The 19,837-nt window shown below is 41.6% G+C and overlaps 1 protein-coding gene across 1 annotated transcript in view; it reads left to right on the forward strand.

Moving 5' to 3' along the window:
- Positions 1-19,837, forward strand: part of RTTN (rotatin) — a 1,186,344-nt gene that overhangs the window by 266,640 nt on the left and 899,867 nt on the right. The window contains exon 13 of the mRNA XM_053714873.1: positions 13,477-13,689. Within this exon, the coding sequence (XP_053570848.1) occupies positions 13,477-13,689 (213 nt within the window). The remainder of the gene's footprint in view (positions 1-13,476; positions 13,690-19,837) is intronic.

Genomic DNA, 19,837 nt, shown 5'->3' on the forward strand with positions numbered 1-19,837 from the left:
GAGGCCGGGGCTCCTATATGCAGTGGTGCATTAAGCACGAAAGATGTCTGCTTAGGAGCACGACTTCACCTTCTATGCTTAAAATCTGAGTAATTTCTATGGCTGATTACCATACATGTTTTTACTATTTGGAATAAAAGTTTTTTTGATTTTACTGACGACTAAGGCTGGTGCTTTGGACATAACTTTGTATTCTTGTAACATTTTGGGCGCTTTGGACGAATGCGCTACAATTTAAGCACAGCTTGACAGCGTCTGACGTCATACCCCAGTCTCCTGTGTGCCGTTGAATGTGTGTACGGGGGGGAGAGAGTGCACCGCTCACAACTCTGTTTGCCCATTGCTTTATAGACACTAAAACTTTACACTTGGTCAATATTTAAACAGCTAATACAACTTTAAAAAATACATCTACATGTTATTCTCAGACTAATCTTTTCTTTGAATGCATCATTCTAGTTAGTATTTATTTAGGCCTAGATTTGGAGTTTGGCGGTAAAAGGGCTGTTAACGCTCCGCGGGCTTTTTTCTGGCCGCACCATAAAATTAACTCTGGTATCGAGAGTTCAAACAAATGCTGCGTTAGGCTCCAAAAAAGGAGCGCAGAGCATTTTTACCGCAAATGCAACTCTCGATACCAGAGTTGCTTACGGACGCGGCCGGCCTCAAAAACGTGCTCGTGCACGATTCTCCCATAGGAAACAATGGGGCTGTTTGAGCTGAAAAAAAACCTAACGCCTGCAAAAAAGCAGCGTTCAGCTCCTAACGCAGCCCCATTGTTTCCTATGGGGAAACACTTCCTACGTCTGCACCTAACACCCTAACATGTACCCCGAGTCTAAACACCCCTAACCTTACACTTATTAACCCCTAATCTGCCGCCCCCGCTATCGCTGACCCCTGCATATTTTTTTTAACCCCTAATCTGCCGCTCCGTAAACCGCCGCAACCTACGTTATCCCTATGTACCCCTAATCTGCTGCCCTAACATCGCCGACCCCTATATTATATTTATTAACCCCTAATCTGCCCCCCTCAACGTCGCCGACACCTGCCTACACTTATTAACCCCTAATCTGCCGAGCGGACCTGAGCGCTACTATAATAAAGTTATTAACCCCTAATCCGCCTCACTAACCCTATCATAAATAGTATTAACCCCTAATCTGCCCTCCCTAACATCGCCGACACCTACCTTCAATTATTAACCCCTAATCTTCCGATCGGAGCTCACCGCTATTCTAATAAATGGATTAACCCCTAAAGCTAAGTCTAACCCTAACACTAACACCCCCCTAAGTTAAATATAATTTTTATCTAACGAAATAAATTAACTCTTATTAAATAAATGATTCCTATTTAAAGCTAAATACTTACCTGTAAAATAAACCCTAATATAGCTACAATATAAATTATAATTATATTATAGCTATTTTAGGATTAATATTTATTTCTCCAACATAGGTGTGTCCGGTCCACGGCGTCATCCTTACTTGTGGGATATTCTCTTCCCCAACAGGAAATGGCAAAGAGCCCAGCAAAGCTGGTCACATGATCCCTCCTAGGCTCCGCCTACCCCAGTCATTCTCTTTGCCGTTGTACAGGCAACATCTCCACGGAGATGGCTTAGAGTTTTTTAGTGTTTAACTGTAGTTTTTATTATTCAATCAAGAGTTTGTTATTTTAAAATAGTGCTGGTATGTACTATTTACTCAGAAACAGAAAAGAGATGAAGATTTCTGTTTGTATGAGGAAAATGATTTTAGCAACCGTTACTAAAATCCATGGCTGTTCCACACAGGACTGTTGAGAGGAATTAACTTCAGTTGGGGGAACAGTGAGCAGTCTCTTGCTGCTTGAGGTATGACACATTCTAACAAGACGATGTAATGCTGGAAGCTGTCATTTTCCCTATGGGATCCGGTAAGCCATGTTTATTAAGATAGTAAATAAGGGCTTCACAAGGGCTTATTAAGACTGTAGACATTTTCTGGGCTAAATCGATTCATTATTAACACATATTTAGCCTTGAGGAATCATTTAATCTGGGTATTTTGATAAGATTATATCGGCAGGCACTATTTTAGACACCTTATTCTTTAGGGGCTTTCCCACATCATAGGCAGAGCCTCATTTTCGCGCCGGTGTTGCGCACTTGTTTTTGAGAGGCATGACATGCAGTCGCATGTGTGAGGAGCTCTGATACATAGAAAAGACTTTCTGAAGGCGTCATTTGGTATCGTATTCCCCTTTGGGCTTGGTTGGGTCTCAGCAAAGCAGATACCAGGGACTGTAAAGGGGTTAAAGTTAAAAACGGCTCCGGTTCCGTTATATTAAGGGTTAAAGCTTCCAAATTTGGTGTGCAATACTTTTAAGGATTTAAGACACTGTGGTGAAATTTTGGTGAATTTTGAACAATTCCTTCATATTTTTTCGCAATTGCAGTAATAAAGTGTGTTCAGTTTAAAATTTAAAGTGACAGTAACGGTTTTATTTTAAAACGTTTTTTGTACTTTGTTATCAAGTTTATGCCTGTTTAACATGTCTGAACTACCAGATAGACTGTGTTCTGAATGTGGGGAAGCCAGAGTTCCTTCTCATTTAAATAAATGTGATTTATGTGACAATGACAATGATGCCCAAGATGATTCCTCAAGTGAGGGGAGTAAGCATGGTACTGCATCATTCCCTCCTTCGTCTACACGAGTCTTACCCACTCAGGAGGCCCCTAGTACATCTAGCGCGCCAATACTCCTTACTATGCAACAATTAACGGCTGTAATGGATAATTCTGTCAAAAACATTTTAGCCAAAATGCACACTTATCAGCGTAAGCGCGACTGCTCTGTTTTAGATACTGAAGAGCATGACGACGCTGATAATAATGGTTCTGAAGGGCCCCTAAACCAGTCTGAGGGGGCCAGGGAGGTTTTGTCTGAGGGAGAAATTACAGATTCAGGGAACATTTCTCAACAAGCTGAACCTGATGTGATTATGTTTAAATTTAAGTTGGAACATCTCCGCGCTCTGCTTAAGGAGGTATTATCCACTCTGGAGGATTGTGACAATTTGGTCATCCCAGAGAAGCTATGTAAAATGGACAAGTTCCTAGAGGTCCCGGGGCTCCCAGAAGCTTTTCCTATACCCAAGCGGGTGGCGGACATTGTAAATAAAGAATGGGAAAGGCCCGGTATTCCTTTCGTCCCTCCCCCCATATTTAAAAAATTGTTTCCTATGGTCGACCCCAGAAAGGACTTATGGCAGACAGTCCCCAAGGTCGAGGGAGCGGTTTCCACTTTAAACAAACGCACCACTATACCCATAGAAGATAGTTGTGCTTTCAAAGATCCTATGGATAAAAAATTAGAAGGTTTACTTAAAAAGATGTTTGTTCAGCAGGGTTACCTTCTACAACCAATTTCATGCATTGTCCCTGTCGCTACAGCCGCATGTTTCTGGTTCGATGAGCTGGTAAAGGCGGTCGATAGTGATTCTCCTCCTTATGAGGAGATTATGGACAGAATCAATGCTCTCAAATTGGCTAATTCTTTCACCCTAGACGCCACTTTGCAATTGGCTAGGTTAGCGGCTAAGAATTCTGGGTTTGCTATTGTGGCGCGCAGAGCGCTTTGGTTGAAATCTTGGTCAGCTGATGCGTCTTCCAAGAACAAGCTACTTAACATTCCTTTCAAGGGGAAAACGCTGTTTGGCCCTGACTTGAAAGAGATTATCTCTGATATCACTGGGGGTAAGGGCCATGCCCTTCCTCAGGATCGGCCTTTCAAGGACAAAAATAAACCTAATTTTCGTCCCTTTCGTAGAAACGGACCAGCCCAAAGTGCTACGTCCTCTAAGCAAGAGGGTAATACTTCTCAAGCCAAGCAAGCTTGGAGACCAATGCAAGGCTGGAACAAGGGAAAGCAGGCCAAGAAACCTGCCACTGCTACCAAGACAGCATGAAATGTTGGCCCCCGATCCGGGACCGGATCTGGTGGGGGGCAGACTCTCTCTCTTCGCTCAGGCTTGGGCAAGAGATGTTCTGGATCCTTGGACACTAGAAATAGTCTCCCAAGGTTATCTTCTGGAATTCAAGGGGCTTCCCCCAAGGGGGAGGTTCCACAGGTCTCAGTTGTCTTCAGACCACATAAAAAGACAGGCATTCTTACATTGTGTAGAAGACCTGTTAACAATGGGAGTGATTCATCCTGTTCCATTAGGAGAACAAGGGATGGGATTCTACTCCAATCTGTTCATAGTTCCCAAAAAAGAGGGAACGTTCAGACCAATCTTAGATCTCAAGATCTTAAACAAGTTTCTCAAGGTTCCATCGTTCAAGATGGAAACCATTCAAACAATTCTTCCTTCCATCCAGGAAGGTCAATTCATGACCACGGTGGATTTAAAGGATGCGTATCTACATATTCCTATCCACAAGGAACATCATCGGTTCCTAAGGTTCGCATTCCTGGACAAGCATTACCAGTTCGTGGCGCTTCCTTTCGGATTAGCCACTGCTCCAAGGATTTTCACAAAGGTACTAGGGTCCCTTCTAGCTGTGCTAAGACCAAGGGGCATTGCTGTAGTACCTTACTTGGACGACATTCTGATTCAAGCGTCGTCCCTTCCTCAAGCAAAGGCTCACACGGACATCGTCCTGGCCTTTCTCAGATCTCACGGATGGAAAGTGAACGTGGAAAAGAGTTCTCTATCTCCGTCAACAAGGGTTCCCTTCTTGGGAACAATAATAGACTCCTTAGAAATGAGGATTTTTCTGACAGAGGCCAGAAAAACAAGACTTCTAGACTCTTGTCGGATACTTCATTCCGTTCCTCTTCCTTCCATAGCGCAGTGCATGGAAGTGATAGGTTTGATGGTAGCGGCAATGGACATAGTTCCTTTTGCGCGCATTCATCTAAGACCATTACAACTGTGCATGCTCAGTCAGTGGAATGGGGACTATACAGACTTGTCTCCGAGGATACAAGTAAATCAGAGGACCAGAGACTCACTCCGTTGGTGGCTGTCCCTGGACAACCTGTCACAAGGGATGACCTTCCGCAGACCAGAGTGGGTCATTGTCACGACCGACGCCAGTCTGATGGGCTGGGGCGCGGTCTGGGGATCCCTGAAAGCTCAGGGTCTTTGGTCTCGGGAAGAATCTCTTCTACCGATAAATATTCTGGAACTGAGAGCGATATTCAATGCTCTCAAGGCTTGGCCTCAGCTAGCGAGGGCCAAGTTCATACGGTTTCAATCAGACAACATGACAACTGTTGCGTACATCAACCATCAGGGGGGAACAAGGAGTTCCCTGGCGATGGAAGAAGTGACCAAAATCATTCAATGGGCGGAGTCTCACTCCTGCCACCTGTCTGCAATCCACATCCCAGGAGTGGAAAATTGGGAAGCGGATTTTCTGAGTCGTCAGACATTGCATCCGGGGGAGTGGGAACTCCATCCGGAAATCTTTGCCCAAATCACTCAACTGTGGGGCATTCCAGACATGGATCTGATGGCCTCTCGTCAGAACTTCAAAGTTCCTTGCTACGGGTCCAGATCCAGGGATCCCAAGGCGGCTCTAGTGGATGCACTAGTAGCACCTTGGACCTTCAAACTAGCTTATGTATTCCCGCCGTTTCCTCTCATCCCCAGGCTGGTAGCCAGGATCAATCAGGAGAGGGCGTCGGTGATCTTGATAGCTCCTGCGTGGCCACGCAGGACTTGGTATGCAGATCTGGTGAATATGTCATCGGCTCCACCATGGAAGCTACCTTTGAGACGAGACCTTCTTGTTCAAGGTCCGTTCGAACATCCGAATCTGGTCTCACTCCAGCTGACTGCTTGGAGATTGAACGCTTGATCTTATCGAAGCGAGGGTTCTCAGATTCTGTTATCGATACTCTTGTTCAGGCCAGAAAGCCTGTAACTAGAAAGATTTACCACAAAATTTGGAAAAAATATATCTGTTGGTGTGAATCTAAAGGATTCCCTTGGGACAAGGTTAAGATTCCTAAGATTCTATCCTTCCTTCAAGAAGGATTGGAAAAAGGATTATCTGCAAGTTCCCTGAAGGGACAGATTTCTGCCTTGTCTGTGTTACTTCACAAAAAGCTGGCAGCTGTGCCAGATGTTCAAGCCTTTGTTCAGGCTCTGGTTAGAATCAAGCCTGTTTACAAACCTTTGACTCCTCCTTGGAGTCTCAACTTAGTTCTTTCAGTTCTTCAGGGGGTTCCGTTTGAACCCTTACATTCCGTTGATATTAAGTTATTATCTTGGAAAGTTTTGTTTTTGGTTGCAATTTCTTCTGCTAGAAGAGTTTCAGAATTATCTGCTCTGCAGTGTTCTCCTCCTTATCTGGTGTTCCATGCAGATAAGGTGGTTTTACGTACTAAACCTGGTTTTCTTCCAAAAGTTGTTTCTAACAAAAACATTAACCAGGAGATTATCGTACCTTCTCTGTGTCCGAAACCAGTTTCAAAGAAGGAACGTTTGTTGCACAATTTGGATGTTGTTCGCGCTCTGAAATTCTATTTAGACGCTACAAAGGATTTTAGACAAACATCTTCCTTGTTTGTTGTTTATTCCGGTAAAAGGAGAGGTCAAAAAGCAACTTCTACCTCTCTCTCTTTTTGGATTAAAAGCATCATCAGATTGGCTTACGAGACTGCCGGACGGCAGCCTCCCGAAAGAATCACAGCTCATTCCACTAGGGCTGTGGCTTCCACATGGGCCTTCAAGAACGAGGCTTCTGTTGATCAGATATGTAGGGCAGCGACTTGGTCTTCACTGCACACTTTTACCAAATTTTACAAGTTTGATACTTTTGCTTCTTCTGAGGCTATTTTTGGGAGAAAGGTTTTGCAAGCCGTGGTGCCTTCCATCTAGGTGACCTGATTTGCTCCCTCCCATCATCCGTGTCCTAAAGCTTTGGTATTGGTTCCCACAAGTAAGGATGACGCCGTGGACCGGACACACCTATGTTGGAGAAAACAGAATTTATGTTTACCTGATAAATTACTTTCTCCAACGGTGTGTCCGGTCCACGGCCCGCCCTGGTTTTTTAATCAGGTCTGATAATTTATTTTCTTTAACTACAGTCACCACGGTATCATATGGTTTCTCCTATGCAAATATTCCTCCTTAACGTCGGTCGAATGACTGGGGTAGGCGGAGCCTAGGATGGATCATGTGACCAGCTTTGCTGGGCTCTTTGCCATTTCCTGTTGGGGAAGAGAATATCCCACAAGTAAGGATGACGCCGTGGACCGGACACACCGTTGGAGAAAGTAATTTATCAGGTAAACATAAATTCTGTTTTTACAGGCAACTTTGTAATTATTTTAACCAGGTACAATAGCTATTAAATAGTTAAGAACTATTTAATAGTTACCTAGTTAAAATAATAACAAATTTACCTGTAAAATAAATCCTAACCTAAGATATAATTAAACCTAACACTACCCTATCAATAAAATAATTAAATAAACTACCTACAATTACCTACAATTAACCTAACACTACACTATCAATAAATTAATTAAACACAATTCCTACAAATAAATACAATTAAATAAACTAGCTAAAGTACAAAAAATAAAAAAGAACTAAGTTACAGAAAATAAAAAAATATTTACAAACATAAGAAAAATATTACAACAATTTTAAACTAATTACACCTACTCTAAGCCCCCTAATAAAATAAAAAAGCCCCCCAAAATAAAAAATTCCCTACCCTATTCTAAATTAAAAAAGTTACAAGCTCTTTTACCTTACCAGCCCTGAACAGGGCCCTTTGCGGGGCATGCCCCAAGAAGTTCAGCTCTTTTGCCTGTAAAAAAAAAACATACAATACCCCCCCCCCCAACATTACAACCCACCACCCACATACCCCTAATCTAACCCAAACCCCCCTTAAATAAACCTAACACTAATCCCCTGAAGATCTTCCTACCTTGTCTTCACCATCCAGGTATCACCGATCCGTCCTGGCTCCAAGATCTTCATCCAACCCAAGCGGGGGTTGGCGATCCATAATCCGGTGCTGAAGAGGTCCAGAAGAGGCTCCAAAGTCTTCCTCCTATCCGGCAAAAAGAGGACATCCGGACCGGCAAACATCTTCTCCAAGCGGCATCTTCGATCTTCTTCCATCCGGAGCGAAGCGGCAGGATCCTGAAGACCTCCAGCGCGGAACATCCATCCGGACCGACGACTGAACGACGAATGACTGTTCCTTTAAGGGACGTCATCCAAGATGGCGTCCCCCGAATTCCGATTGGCTGATAGGATTCTATCAGCCAATCGGAATTAAGGTAGGAATTTTCTAATTGGCTGATGGAATCAGCCAATCAGAATCAAGTTCAATCCGATTGGCTGATCCAATCAGCCAATCAGATTGAGCTCGCATTCTATTGGCTGTTCCGATCAGCCAATAGAATGCGAGCTCAATCTGATTGGCTGATTGGATCGGCCAATCGGATTGAACTAGATTCTGATTGGCTGATTCCATCAGCCAATCAGAAAATTCCTACCTTAATTCCGATTGGCTGATAGAATCCTATCAGCCAATCGGAATTCGAGGGATGCCATCTTGGATGACGTCCCTTAAAGGAACAGTCATTCGTCGTTCAGTCGTCGGTCCGGATGGATGTTCCGCGCTGGAGGTCTTCAGGATCCTGCCGCTTCGCTCCGGATGGAAGAAGATCGAAGATGCCGCTTGGAGAAGATGTTTGCCGGTCCGGATGTCCTCTTCTTGCCGGATAGGAGGAAGACTTTGGAGCCTCTTCTGGACCTCTTCAGCACCGGATTATGGATCGCCAACCCCCGCTTGGGTTGGATGAAGATCTTGGAGCCAGGACGGATCGGTGATACCTGGATGGTGAAGACAAGGTAGGAAGATCTTCAGGGGATTAGTGTTAGGTTTATTTAAGGGGGGTTTGGGTTAGATTAGGGGTATGTGGGTGGTGGGTTGTAATGTTGGGGGGGGGAATTGTATGTTTTTTTTTACAGGCAAAAGAGCTGAACTTCTTGGGGCATGCCCCGCAAAGGGCCCTGTTCAGGGCTGGTAAGGTAAAAGAGCTTGTAACTTTTTTAATTTATAATAGGGTAGGGAATTTTTTATTTTGGGGGGCTTTGTTATTTTATTAGGGGGCTTAGAGTAGGTGTAATTAGTTTAAAATTGTTGTAATATTTTTCTTATGTTTGTAAATATTTTTTTATTTTCTGTAACTTAGTTCTTTTTTATTTTTTGTACTTTAGCTAGTTTATTTAATTGTATTTATTTGTAGGAATTGTGTTTAATTAATTTATTGATAGTGTAGTGTTAGGTTAATTGTAGGTAATTGTAGGTAGTTTATTTAATTATTTTATTGATAGGGTAGTGTTAGGTTTAATTATATCTTAGGTTAGGATTTATTTTACAGGTAAATTTGTTATTATTTTAACTAGGTAACTATTAAATAGTTCTTAACTATTTAATAGCTATTGTACCTGGTTAAAATAATTACAAAGTTGCCTGTAAAATAAATATTAATCCTAAAATAGCTATAATATAATTATAATTTATATTGTAGCTATATTAGGATTTATTTTACAGGTAAGTATTTAGCTTTAAATAGGAATCATTTATTTAATAAGAGTTAATTTATTTCGTTAGATGTAAATTATATTTAATTTAGGGGGGTGTTAGTGTTAGGGTTAGACTTAGCTTTAGGGGTTAATCCATTTATTAGAATAGCGGTGAGCTCCGATCGGAAGATTAGGGGTTAATAATTGAAGGTAGGTGTCGGCGACGTTGTGGGGGGCAGATTAGGGGTTAATAAATATAATATAGGGGTCGGCGGTGTTAGGGGTAGCAGATTAGGGGTACATAGGGATAACGTAGGTGGCGGCGCTTTGCGGTCGGAAGATTAGGGGTTAATTATTTTAAGTAGCTGGCGGCGATGTTGTGGGGGGCAGGTTAGGGGTTAATAAATATAATACAGGGGTCGGCGGGGTTAGGGGCAGCAGATTAGGGGTACATAAATATAACGTAGGTGGCGGTCGGCAGATTAGGGGTTAAAAATTTTAATCGAGTGGCGGCGATGTGGGGGGAGCTCGGTTTAGGGGTACATAGGTAGTTTATGGGTGTTAGTGTACTTTAGGGTACAGTAGTTAAGAGCTTTATAAACCGGCGTTAGCCAGAAAGCTCTTAACTCCTGCTATTTTCAGGCGGCTGGAATTTTGTCGTTAGAGCTCTAACGCTCACTTCAGACACGACTCTAAATACCAGCGTTAGAAAGATCCCATTGAAAACATAGGATACGCAAATGGCGTAGGGGGATCTGCGGTATGGAAAAGTCGCGGCTGAAAAGTGAGCGTTAGACCCTTTAATCACTGACTCCAAATACCAGCGGGCGGCCAAAACCAGCGTTAGGAGCCTCTAACGCTGGTTTTGACGGCTACCGCCGAACTCCAAATCTAGGCCTTAGTGTTTAATGTCCCTTTAAAGGGTCATGATACCCAAATGTTGAAACAATTAAAAGTGATGCAGCATATCTGTAAAAAGCTGACTAGAAAATATCACCTGAACATCTCTGTAAAAAAAGAAAGATATTTTACCTCAAAATGTCCTAAGTATTCACATCCTATTGTAAAGGAAGCAGTAAATCAGTATGTCTGTCTTGTAAATCAGCATGTAAAGGAAGCAGTAAATCAGTATGTCTGCTATCTTTATTTGAAAAAGGCATGTAAGCTAAGGAGCCAGACAATTTTTGGTTCAGACACTGGACAGCACTTGTTTATCCACCAATCAGCAAGAACAACCAAGGTTGTTCGCCAAAAATGGGCCGGCTTCTAAACTTACATTCTTGCTTTTTAAATAAAGATACCATGAGAATGAAGAAAAATTGATAATAGGAGTAAATTAGAAAGTTGCTTAAAATTGCATGCTCTATCTGCATCACAAAAGAAAAAAAAAACATGGGTTCAGTGTCCCTTTAAGGAAGTTAACTAGGAAATCTCATGAGATCAAAGTAAAAGAGTTCATGACCTTAGCACTGCTGATGATGATTGGCTGCAGTTCATTTCTTCCTAGTCTCAGGAGTAGCACTACTGGGAGCTAGCTGTTGATTGATGATTGCACATATAGTTTCTTGTTCCTTTAAAGGCCACACATTCCTTTTTGCCATAGTTGGTAACAAATCAATTAAAATAAAGAGTAAAATATAATGTCTTTAAAGTTGACACTGTAAGTTCATATTTCTATTTAACTTCCTGTTCCTTAAGTTGAAGGCAGGGGTGTCCTGTTTTTTAGTATGTCAAAATCCTGGCTATTTTGCTTTTAATGTGCCTTTCCAGTTGTTGGTACTTAACCCTTTAATTGCTAATGGCAACACATTGTTTTCAGCTGCACAATATATTTGGAGCGGATGAAACCTATGTGTTTTGGACTCCGGCGTCACCTGGGGAATCGGGGAATGTTGATGTCACCATGCATGTGTATGGTGATGTCACCATGCATGTGTATGGTGATGTCACCATGCATGTGTATGGTGATGTCACCATGCATGTGTATGGTGATGTCACCATGCCCCAGAGACCGGAACTGTTGGTAAGGACAAGAAGGCTTATGGTAGCAGGATAAAGGGGTTAGTGTTCAAACCCCTCAATCTCAGCTCCTTTTAGCTCTAGAAACACCCAAGACCCACCATTTGAAATATGTAAATATGTTTACTAATATAATATTTTACTATTTTTACTGTTGAATTGTCTTGGAGGTTTAAGTTTTAAGCACTTAAAATTAAAAAAAATAAAATTAAAATAAAATCACAAGTATATAAATACCATATTTTAGAGGCCATGAAAAAGACCTAGAGAACCCCAGGATCCCATGTTTTAAAGCCCCTAAGCCCCTCTTAAAAATAATGCCCCTATATGTTTTAATTGTCATGTGTTCACTGTGGTTATAGTAATCACCTGGCGTAAATTAATGTTTATTTATTTGCATACATGCTAATTGGAGCCCCTATTTGCAGCTCAAATTTACTATACTGACAGCTCCTTATTTGTATGAGGATACCCCCTTCTTTTTACTATAGAGTTTATGGTGGGAAAAAAATCCATTATTCTTTATAACCTTGTTAATTAAAATTTTAATTTTAAAATGCAATTTTGTCACACTTTTTGTTGCAGTTTTCATAGAAGTCATGATTTATACATAAATAATGGTATAGTTTAAATCTGCTGGGTCTCCTGAAAAAATAGATATATTTGTGGGGTTTTCTCTAAAAAAAATTTACCTAGTCTCCACAGTTAAAAGGGTTTCGGAAAAAAGTCTTTACCAGTATTTATATGGTAATTTACGATATTTACTGCATACTTTTTTATTGTTTACTACTATTTCAGAAACACTTATTAAGCTTATGAAAAAAAAGATAAAAAATGTATAAAATATTTGTTGTATGTTCTATTTATCTGTTTAGAATCATATTGTGTAACTGCGTTTTGATATTAAAAGCAGGTAATTATGTATATCATTCATAGAGAGTGTTAATTATTACAGTGCCCGGCAGCATTAGTTTTTGCTATTTTAGTTTAACAGCTACGGCTACAATATTGAATGTTACATTTTTACAGTACAAATGATTCTACTGCCCTCTGCTTGTAGATGAGCTTGTTGCATCATATTCATACATAATTTCAAGGATATTTTTTTGTTTCTCAGATGAATGTTTAACTGGAAACAGCACAACATGTCAGTGATGAGCCTTTTTAAAAATATAATGCGGCTTTTGGCAACAAGCATACTGTGTACCACGGATCTAGGAGCAGTGTGTTTGTCTTCAGCCTTAAGGCTATTTCTGCTCCCACTGTGACAATAACATTATATTCCAATAGTGAAAAGCAATCTAAGAGTTAGTAGTTTGGATTGTTTTTATTCTATATTTACACCTGATTTCTCTTGCTAAATTAAAGGGGCTATTGTGCAGTAATTACATTTTCAAGAGCATGCAGAGGGAAATATCTTCTAAAAGGAATGAGCTTTTCAGTGATTTAAAAATAATGAGGACAGAATGAATTGGTTGATATTCAGCTCATATTCCTAGCCATTGAAAATACATGCTGTGCTAAGCACATTAAGCCACAATAGTGACTCCCTTTAGTGAGTTTGATTTCTGAAGATATTACTGTATAGCTAAGAATTACAATCAGCAAAAGCACAATTCGGTAGGAAGCTGAAAAACTTCCTGAACAAGCCTCTGCAAATTGGTCCTTTAGGGAACTGTGTTGGGCACATTGATGGCTAGATTTTATGTCCCTGTATCTCAATGAAATATTTAAATATGTTTCCTAATGAAATATTTAAATATTTTTACTGTTCAAGTGACTGTTTTGCTACTTAATCTGGGATTAGCACTGATTTAGACGTAAGTACTTTCCAAGACCTTTTGAAATAAAATCTAATGTATGTTTAAATGTATTCTTCTCTCATTTCTCAAGGCAAATGATGTTCTGCCAGAAAGTTTGACAAATGCATTGTTTCTCCTATCTCTCGACATGCCATTTCGCATTACGTATCCTGGTGTTCATGAATCTGTTATAGCTTTTCTGGAACAGCTGAATTCTGAAGACTATGGCATTTATAAACAAACCTCAGAAACCATCTATTCAATTGAATGTGTGAACACTTTCATGACCTATTCAAACAAAGAGGTACAACTTTCTATACCAAATGACACAGTTTACAGAGCTTGAACAATGCATGTTATTAGAGATAAAAAAATTATAAATATACAAAGTAGTTGCAAATTATGTTAAGTATTGTGTATGTGTGTGCATATAGAAGTTGTACGTTTGTATTACCTATACTGCAACTTGTATTCTAGCCCTATAAAAAGGTACACAAGTGGTGCACCACCGTTAGCGCTGGCACGATACTGCAATATCGCGCCCATGCTAAATTGTGCTCATATTCAAGTTGATAGTAAACGCAAGTGCAATACCTTGTGTAAAACATTAGGGCTAAATAAATAGTTGCACCAAACACAGCATAAATAAATTAAAATAAAGTGTTACACTCCTATATACACTATCTAATAAAAAATTATTCATAGAAATCTGAATAAAAAATATATACATACACACACACACACACACACACACGTATGTATGTTTTATAAATATATGTGTGTGTGTGTATGTGTATGTATGTATATATATATATATATATATATATATACAGGGAGTGCAGAATTATTAGGCAAATGAGTATTTTGACCACATCATCCTCTTTATGCATGTTGTCTTACTCCAAGCTGTATAGGCTCGAAAGCCTACTACCAATTAAGCATATTAGGTGATGTGCATCTCTGTAATGAGAAGGGGTGTGGTCTAATGACATCAACACCCTATATCAGGTGTGCATAATTATTAGGCAACTTCCTTTCCTTTGGCAAAATGGGTCAAAAGAAGGACTTGACAGGCTCAGAAAAGTCAAAAATAGTGAGATTTCTCCAACATAGGTGTGTCCGGTCCACGGCGTCATCCTTACTTGTGGGATATTCTCTTCCCCAACAGGAAATGGCAAAGAGCCCAGCAAAGCTGGTCACATGATCCCTCCTAGGCTCCGCCTACCCCAGTCATTCTCTTTGCCGTTGTACAGGCAACATCTCCACGGAGATGGCTTAGAGTTTTTTAGTGTTTAACTGTAGTTTTTATTATTCAATCAAGAGTTTGTTATTTTAAAATAGTGCTGGTATGTACTATTTACTCTGAAACAGAAAAGAGATGAAGATTTCTGTTTGTATGAGGAAAATGATTTTAGCAACCGTTACTAAAATCCATGGCTGTTCCACACAGGACTGTTGAGAGGAATTAACTTCAGTTGGGGGAACAGTGAGCAGTCTTTTGCTGCTTGAGGTATGACACATTCTAACAAGACGATGTAATGCTGGAAGCTGTCATTTTCCCTATGGGCTCCGGTAAGCCATTTTTATTCAGACAGTAAATAAGGGCTTCACAAGGGCTTATTAAGACTGTAGACATTTTCTGGGCTAAATCGATTCATATATTACACATATTTAGCCTTGAGGAATCATTTAATCTGGGTATTTTTGTTAAATAATATCGGCAGGCACTGTTTTAGACACCTTATTCTCTAGGGGCTTTCCCTAATCATAGGCAGAGCCTCATTTTCGCGCCGGTATTGCGCACTTGTTTTTGAGAAGCATGACATGCAGTCGCATGTGTGAGGAGCTCTGATACATAGAAAAGACTTTCTGAAGGCGTCATTTGGTATCGTATTCCCCTTTGGGCTTGGTTGGGTCTCAGCAAAGCAGATACCAGGGACTGTAAAGGGGTTAAAGTTAAAAACGGCTCCGGTTCCGTTATTTTAAGGGTTAAAGCTTCCAAATTTGGTGTGCAATACTTTTGAACAATTCCTTCATACTTTTTCGCAATTGCAGTAATAAAGTGTGTTCAGTTTAAAATTTAAAGTGACAGTAACGGTTTTATTTTAAAACGTTTTTTGTACTTTGTTATCAAGTTTATGCCTGTTTAACATGTCTGAACTACCAGATAGACTGTGTTCTGAATGTGGGGAAGCCAAGGTTCCTTCTCATTTAAATAAATGTGATTTATGTGACACTGAAAATGATGCCCAAGATGATTCCTCAAGTGAGGGGAGTAAGCATGGTACTGCATCATTCCCTCCTTCGTCTACACGAGTCTTGCCCACTCAGGAGGCCCCTAGTACATCTAGCGCGCCAATACTCCTTACTATGCAACAATTAACGGCTGTAATGGATAATTCTATCAAAAACATTTTAGCCAAAATGCCCACTTATCAGCGTAAGCGCGACTGCTCTGTTTTAGATACTGAAGAGCATGAGGACGCTGATGATAATGGTTCTGAAATGCCCCTACACCAGTCTGAGGGGGCCAGGGAGGTTTTGTCTGAGGGAGAAATTTCAGATTCAGGGAAAATTTCTCAACAAGCTGAACCCGATGTGATTACATTTAAATTTAAGTTGGAACATCTCCGCGCTCTGCTTAAGGAGGTATTATCCACTCTGGATGATTGTGAGAATTTGATCATCCCAGAGAAACTATGTAAAATGGACAAGTTCTTAGAGGTCCCGGGGCTCCCAGAAGCTTTTCCTATACCCAAGCGGGTGGCGGACATTGTAAATAAAGAATGGGAAAGGCCCGGTATACCTTTCGTCCCTCCCCCCATATTTAAAAAATTGTTTCCTATGGTCGACCCTAGAAAGGACTTATGGCAGACTGTCCCCAAGGTCGAGGGAGCGGTTTCTACTTTAAACAAACGCACCACTATACCCATAGAAGATAGTTGTGCTTTCAAAGATCCTATGGATAAAAAATTAGAAGGTTTGCTTAAAAAGATGTTTGTTCAGCAAGGTTACCTTCTACAACCAATTTCATGCATTGTCCCTGTCACTACAGCCGCGTGTTTCTGGTTCGATGAGCTAGTAAAGGCGATCGATAGTGATTCTCTTCCTTATGAGGAGATTATGGACAGAATCCGTGCTCTCAAATTGGCTAATTCTTTCACCCTAGACGCCACTTTGCAATTGGCTAGGTTAGCGGCGAAGAATTCTGGGTTTGCTATTGTGGCGCGTAGAGCGCTTTGGTTGAAATCTTGGTCAGCGGATGCGTCTTCCAAGAACAAACTCCTTAACATTCCTTTCAAGGGGAAAACGCTGTTTGGCCCTGACTTGAAAGAGATTATCTCTGATATCACTGGGGGTAAGGGCCACGCCCTTCCTCAGGATAGGTCTTTCAAGGCCAAAAATAAACCTAATTTTCGTCCCTTTCGTAGAAACGGACCAGCCCCAAGTGCTACGTCCTCTAAGCAAGAGGGTAATACTTCTCAAGCCAAGCCAGCCTGGAGACCAATGCAAGGCTGGAACAAGGGAAAGCAGGCCAAGAAACCTGCCACTGCTACCAAGACAGCATGAAATGTTGGCCCCCGATCCGGGACCGGATCTGGTGGGGGGCAGACTCTCTCTCTTCGCTCAGGCTTCGGCAAGAGATGTTCTGGATCCTTGGGCACTAGAAATAGTGTCCCAAGGTTATCTTCTGGAATTCAAGGGGCTTCCCCCAAGGGGGAGGTTCCACAGGTCTCAATTGTCTTCAGACCACATAAAGAGACAGGCATTCTTACATTGTGTAGAAGACCTGTTAAAAATGGGAGTGATTCATCCTGTTCCATTAGGAGAACAAGGGATGGGGTTCTACTCCAATCTGTTCATAGTTCCCAAAAAAGAGGGAACGTTCAGACCAATCTTAGATCTCAAGATCTTAAACAAGTTTCTCAAGGTTCCATCGTTCAAAATGGAAACCATTCGAACAATTCTTCCTTCCATCCAGGAAGGTCAATTCATGACCACGGTGGATTTAAAGGATGCGTATCTACATATTCCTATCCACAAGGAACATCATCGGTTCCTAAGGTTCGCATTCCTGGACAAGCATTACCAGTTCGTGGCGCTTCCTTTCGGATTAGCCACTGCTCCAAGGATTTTCACAAAGGTACTAGGGTCCCTTCTAGCAGTGCTAAGACCAAGGGGCATTGCAGTAGTACCTTACTTGGACGACATTCTGATTCAAGCGTCGTCCCTTCCTCAAGCAAAGGCTCACACGGACATAGTCCTGGCCTTTCTCAGATCTCACAGATGGAAAGTGAACGTGGAAAAGAGTTCTCTATCTCCGTCGACAAGGGTTCCCTTCTTGGGAACAATAATAGACTCCTTAGAAATGAGGATTTTTCTGACAGAGGCCAGAAAAACAAAACTTCTAAACTCTTGTCAAACAGTTCATTCCGTTCCTCTTCCTTCCATAGCGCAGTGCATGGAAGTAATAGGTTTGATGGTAGCGGCAATGGACATAGTTCCTTTTGCGCGCATTCATCTAAGACCATTACAACTGTGCATGCTCAGTCAGTGGAATGGGGACTATACAGACTTGTCTCCGAAGATACAAGTAAATCAGAGGACCAGAGACTCACTCCGTTGGTGGCTGTCCCTGGACAACCTGTCACAAGGGATGACCTTCCGCAGACCAGAGTGGGTCATTGTCACGACCGACGCCAGTCTGATGGGCTGGGGCGCGGTCTGGGGATCCCTGAAAGCTCAGGGTCTTTGGTCTCGGGAAGAATCTCTTCTACCGATAAATATTCTGGAACTGAGAGCGATATTCAATGCTCTCAAGGCTTGGCCTCAGCTAGCAAAGGCCAAGTTCATACGGTTTCAATCAGACAACATGACGACTGTTGCGTACATCAACCATCAGGGGGGAACAAGGAGTTCCCTGGCGATGGAAGAAGTGACCAAAATCATTCAATGGGCGGAGACTCACTCCTGCCACCTGTCTGCAATCCACATCCCAGGAGTGGAAAATTGGGAAGCGGATTTTCTGAGTCGTCAGACATTACATCCGGGGGAGTGGGAACTCCATCCGGAAATCTTTGCCCAAATTACTCAACTGTGGGGCATTCCAGACATGGATCTGATGGCCTCTCGTCAGAACTTCAAGGTTCCTTGCTACGGGTCCAGATCCAGGGATCCCAAGGCGACTCTAGTAGATGCACTAGTAGCACCTTGGACCTTCAAACTAGCTTATGTATTCCCGCCGTTTCCTCTCATCCCCAGGCTGGTAGCCAGGATCAATCAGGAGAGGGCGTCGGTGATCTTGATAGCTCCTGCGTGGCCACGCAGGACTTGGTATGCAGATCTGGTGAATATGTCATCGGCTCCACCATGGAAGCTACCTTTGAGACGAGACCTTCTTGTTCAAGGTCCGTTCGAACATCCGAATCTGGTCTCACTCCAGCTGACTGCTTGGAGATTGAACGCTTGATCTTATCAAAACGAGGGTTCTCAGATTCTGTTATTGATACTCTTGTTCAGGCCAGAAAGCCTGTAACTAGAAAAATTTACCACAAAATATGGAAAAAATATATCTGTTGGTGTGAATCTAAAGGATTCCCTTGGGACAAGGTAAAGATTCCTAAGATTCTATCCTTTCTTCAAGAAGGATTGGAGAAAGGATTATCTGCAAGTTCCTTGAAGGGACAGATTTCTGCCTTGTCTGTGTTACTTCACAAAAAACTGGCAGCTGTGCCAGATGTTCAAGCCTTTGTTCAGGCTCTGGTTAGAATCAAGCCTGTTTACAAACCTTTGACTCCTCCTTGGAGTCTCAACTTAGTTCTTTCAGTTCTTCAGGGGGTTCCGTTTGAACCCTTACATTCAGTTGATATTAAGTTATTATCTTGGAAAGTTTTGTTTTTGGTTGCAATTTCTTCTGCTAGAAGAGTTTCAGAATTATCTGCTCTGCAGTGTTCTCCTCCTTATCTGGTGTTCCATGCAGATAAGGTGGTTTTACGTACTAAACCTGGTTTTCTTCCAAAAGTTGTTTCTAACAAAAACATTAACCAGGAGATAGTCGTGCCTTCTTTGTGTCCGAAACCAGTTTCGAAGAAGGAACGTTTGTTGCACAATTTGGATGTTGTTCGCGCTCTAAAATTCTATTTAGATGCTACAAAGGATTTTAGACAAACATCTTCCTTGTTTGTTGTTTATTCTGGTAAAAGGAGAGGTCAAAAAGCAACTTCTACCTCTCTCTCTTTTTGGATTAAAAGCATCATCAGATTGACTTACGAGACTGCCGGACGGCAGCCTCCTGAAAGAATCACAGCTCATTCCACTAGGGCTGTGGCTTCCACATGGGCCTTCAAGAACGAGGCTTCTGTTGATCAGATATGTAGGGCAGCGACTTGGTCTTCACTGCACACTTTTACCAAATTTTACAAGTTTGATACTTTTGCTTCTTCTGAGGCTAT

The sequence above is a fragment of the Bombina bombina genome, chromosome 5, assembly GCF_027579735.1.
Source record: "Bombina bombina isolate aBomBom1 chromosome 5, aBomBom1.pri, whole genome shotgun sequence".
NCBI lineage: Eukaryota > Metazoa > Chordata > Amphibia > Anura > Bombinatoridae > Bombina > Bombina bombina.